The sequence below is a fragment of the Triticum aestivum genome, chromosome 2D (genome assembly GCF_018294505.1).
Source record: "Triticum aestivum cultivar Chinese Spring chromosome 2D, IWGSC CS RefSeq v2.1, whole genome shotgun sequence".
In the NCBI taxonomy this organism is placed as follows: domain Eukaryota; kingdom Viridiplantae; phylum Streptophyta; class Magnoliopsida; order Poales; family Poaceae; genus Triticum; species Triticum aestivum.
Genome location: NC_057799.1, coordinates 319,806,145 through 319,810,448, shown reverse-complemented (window position 1 = coordinate 319,810,448; position 4,304 = coordinate 319,806,145). Strand labels below are relative to the sequence as shown.

The window sequence follows — 4,304 nt, the reverse complement described above, 5'->3', positions numbered from 1 at the left end:
AGGAAGCAAGCAAAACATAAGTGGAAGCCACCTCCGAAGGGAATTCTCAAGATAAACACAGATGGATCCTTTACTGGAGAAACACACTCAGAAGGTTGGGTTTCACCATCAGGAATGACCAAGGAACGCTCCTGGCGGCAGGTGCTGGAAATCTGAATCATGTCTCCAGTCCATTACATGCTGAAGCTTTGGCCATTCAGCAAGCAACTATTACTGCCACTCATTTGGGCTGCCAACAAGTGATATTTGAAACAGATTCCACAACGCTGAAGGAAGCAATAACAAGTAACAACTACGATCTTTCAGCTTTAGGCACTTTGTTTACAGATGTGAAGTTTAAGATGTATGTAGGTCTGAATGTTGTAAGTGTGAATCATTGTAGCCGTGGTTGCAATAAAGCAGCACATATTTTTTATTTTTTTGCGGGGGAGCACATATGTGTTAGCTGCAAGTGGAGTCTATATGGAGAGTGGCTGCTATGAGACTCGGCTTAGCCACTTTCCGCAACCTGACTAGACGCTGTTGCTGGTGATATGGCCAGCGAGTAATCATAATAGAAATCTGTGTTTGCTTTCGAAAAAAAAAAGACTGCTCATGTTTGATGCTGCTTGGCTGTAAACCGTGCTCTGACCAAGCTAGCATCGGTGCCATTGGAAGCGAGAAACATTATCAAAAAGATAAATTTTGTGACAGCATACTGACTAAGCACGAGGAGCAAATCCACACAGGACTAAGATATTGTAGCACAACAGGCTGATAGAGGACGATTACATAGTAGATGGGCACACAACCAAAGCAGCTGGGACAGCAGCACACCAGAGTTCAGACCCAAGCTTAGGTCAACAATCAGTCATTGCGGAACATGATAATACTAGGTGGATTATGACAGCTTCTCTCTCTCTTTTATCTCTCTCTCCATCTGATTGGGCAGATATCACTGCTTGAGGTGGGGGAAGCACTGGACGAGGTCGCTCTTCGGATGCTTCGCCTCAGCATGCTCCTTGCACTTTGCTTCAGAGGTGGTGCAGATGAAAGTCTGCATGCATATCTTGCACTGCATTGGGAAGGAAGCATTGATCAGATGATCAGGCAATTTAGCAAATAATGTTTCTAAGATCTCTAAACTTATAACGTATTCACTAGACCGGTATGATGTGCAAGACAAAGCCACAGAACCATTTCAGCTATCCAATATGGTGCACATCCATTGGCAGACAAGAAATTTGATGAACTCGTAGGCAACATGACTGCCAAGATTGTTTTGTCAAGACTAATTATACACTGCAATGGACAGTTTTACATTATATCAAGAGCCACATCACTTTGTTACTAATTCAAGGTCTGAGCAGTTGGGCTCCAAGAGACTAGAATTTTTCACCTGTGTCGACAGTAAGGAAATGTAGCTATTTGGCATCTCAAGCTCAGTCCATCAAGTTGGTAAGCAAACAACGGGCGCATCCACTGGGATTATACACTAACTTAACAAGAGTCTTCCAGCTACCCCTCCCCGTGGATCCTAATGATTAACTGGTACCATCCAGAACTAGTTTCAGACACAAGCATAGCCTTGCTTGGTAGCAGTCCAAAGCTGGTTCGGACATGCCACACTCTTAAAGCTGTCAGATTATATCTCTTTGAACTACCAAGTGTCTCTTACTCATCAAACAGCGCACACACTGTGAAGGTTGCAACTTTGCTTGGCAGAACTCAGGCAGACAAACAACTAGTAGTAACTTGTAATTCGCACGATATGCGATGAGAATACCCCCAGATCTATGCCCGAAGGAGCAATTTTGGTACAATTAACTTGTAATCTAGCATACTAGTATGTTGATACGCTAGCTATAGTCCTGGCAGTCAAAAGTACATGATTCCCTTCGTTTCTCTTGGCGCAATTGAGAAATAAGCTCCAAATCCTACCGATAATCGCCGCACAAAAAAGAAAAAACCATCCACCCAGAGTCCTATCGAGAAATAGGCTACCAATCTTCGTTGCAACTGACGGGGCACGCATCCCGTCCCAGTCAAAGGCGTAATTTCAACAAATTCAACAGATAACAGTCTCGTCAGCGGAAAAAAAATCCCCAATCGCTAGAGAGGGTTAGATCGATTCGATCGATTGGATAGGCGGGATTAATCGGCGCACCTGGATGTTCATGGCCTTCTTGTTGGCCTCGAGCTGGCTCCCTGCGAAGGATCAGAAGAAAAAACACCGACAGGATCAGATCAGGAAGACCAACAAGATCTGACGACCAAGAGAAGGGGGAATTAGCTCCGTTACCCTTGCCGCCCTTCAGCTTCTCGAGGTTCCTCTCCCTCGCCATCTTGGACTTCTGCGCGTTGCCGCCGCCCATGGCTGTTGATTCCTCGACGAGACGATGCTTTTTCTGCTTCGGCGGAAATTTGGTGGGGAAGGCGAGAAGCAGGAGGCGGCTGCGTTTAATAGACGTGGAGGTGGGAGGTGGAGGCGGAGGCTGACGTTGGCGTCAATCAATCGCGGGCAACTTGCGCGTGCCAGTGTCCGTGTGGACCCCCGCTGAAGGAGGGCGTATCTGGACCGTCCGTTAGCTGCTCGTTCCGAGGTCTAGAACCATCTGTGAAAGTGGTGCTATGAACCGGGTCTAGAAATAGCTGTAAGAAAACTGGGCCTATAAATAAAATTCAAAATGCTTTAACGGAATCGATAAAAATCTGACGTCGATTTTTAATCTGGAAACAAACGTCTCCTGGACGGTTGATTTCTGACAAGAACCTCGCAGCTACACCGGGACCAATATCATGGTGCCACGTCACGTGGCAGAGATGAGCGGGTTGTGCCGTCCTCGGAGCGTTGGGGGCATGGGGGGGGGGGGGGGGGGACCACATAGCCGCCCCATGGATTGCACAGGTCAACCATCACTTCAGCAAGCCAACATCGATTCCGTCACGAATTCCGACCTGTGTCGGCATCGCTGCGTCATCACTTCATATCATGCCGACGTCCACCATCCCAGCCTGCTCCGTCACGTCGGCTGACGTGAGGGCTCTAGCGTCACCTCATCGATTTGCCCCCGCCACCTCGGCTGGCTCAAGGAGTTAAGGGCTTCGGCGTCATCACTTCATCGACCTACTCTGGGGGCTCCAACGTCGCCCCGCTGACCTGCTTCGTCATGTCAGCTGGACCAAAGGTTTCGACTCGCAGCATCAACTGTGTTGTGTCGTCACTTCATCAACCTACTCTAGGGGCTCCAACGTCACCCCGCCGACCCGCTTCGTCATGTCAGCTAGACCGGAGGCTTCAATTCGCAACGTCAATCGTGTTGTGTCGTCACTTCATCGACCTACTTTGGGGGCTCCAACTTCACCCCGGCGACCTGCTTCATCATGTCAGCTGGACCGTAGGCTTCGACTCGCAGCGTCAACCGTGCTATGCCGCCACTTCGTCGAGTCGACCTCCTCACTCCGCCACATCGAGACCAACTTGGGGGCTGGGATCTCGAGCTGTCTCAAGGCCGGACAACGTCATTAACAACGAGAGCATAAAGCATCTAAGTAACTTTCATGCTTAATTTTTTTTAAGAATTTGTTTAGCTCGGTTAGGCATTATAAATGTGTTGAATAAAGATGTTTTTTCTTTGTTTGATTTGATCGTTCTAAAATTTTTACGTCTAGCTTCACCGACCTTGGGGGATGTTAAGGCCTTTACTTTAATCTGTGTCATAACGGCCTAAGTGTTTGCTTCCTCGGTCATTCTGAAGTCTTTTACTATTGCTCCTTTTTCTGTCGAGTACTTGGCCAATAGACGACGTGCCTTGTGAAAGGATCAATATGGTTGACTAGAAGGGGTGGGGGTTGAATAGGCGACTAACAATTTTAATCTCTTTTGCAAATTTTAGGCTCAACAAAATGATAGGTCGTCTAGATATTCAACTAAGTGGACAATCTATATGATAAGCGGAACGAGCAACACAAGCTAACATGAGTTAAAGACAAGGCAGAAGCTAGCAACAAGTAAAGGAATGAGATAACTACAAGTGGAGACGAAGAAGACGATGTGTTTCCAAAGTTTCCGCCTTTGGGGGAGGTACGTTCATTGGAGGGGTGTGGAGGCACAATGCTCCCAAGCGTCCCACAGAGTCACCCTATTCTCTTTATGCCCTCGCACAATGCAAGGCGCCGCAAATCTACTAGCAGCGCCCTTGAAGGTGGCAACCGGAACCTTTACAAACAAGGTTGGGGCTTTCTCCACAACTGTGGGAGTCAAATCTAGCACACCTTCGGTAGGGAGTCCCGAGCTGGTAGCCTTCGTATGATGCTAACATAGA

The 4,304-nt window shown here is 47.7% G+C and overlaps 1 protein-coding gene across 1 annotated transcript; it reads right to left on the bottom strand.

Moving 5' to 3' along the window:
- Nucleotides 1-698: 698 nt before the first annotated feature.
- LOC123052930 (uncharacterized protein At2g23090) lies at nt 699-2,601 on the bottom strand. Its single transcript, XM_044476297.1, has 3 exons — nt 2,282-2,601; nt 2,147-2,187; nt 699-1,054 (listed from the first exon to the last, which is right to left on the bottom strand). The coding sequence occupies exons 1-3, from the start codon at nt 2,352-2,354 to the stop codon at nt 935-937; spliced, it is 234 nt and encodes a 77-aa protein (XP_044332232.1). The 5' UTR covers nt 2,355-2,601; the 3' UTR covers nt 699-934.
- Nucleotides 2,602-4,304: the final 1,703 nt, after the last annotated feature.

Excerpts from the sequence above, each read along its gene's own strand:
- LOC123052930 (XM_044476297.1), bottom strand. The coding sequence starts at position 2,354 with ATGGGCGGCGGCAACGCGCAGAAGTCCAAGATGGCGAGGGAGAGGAAC. Across the intron at positions 2,188-2,281 it reads GAAGCTGAAGGGCGGCAAGG|GGAGCCAGCTCGAGGCCAAC; the intron begins GTAACGGAGCTA and ends GATCCTTCGCAG. Across the intron at positions 1,055-2,146 it reads AGAAGGCCATGAACATCCAG|TGCAAGATATGCATGCAGAC; the intron begins GTGCGCCGATTA and ends TTCCCAATGCAG.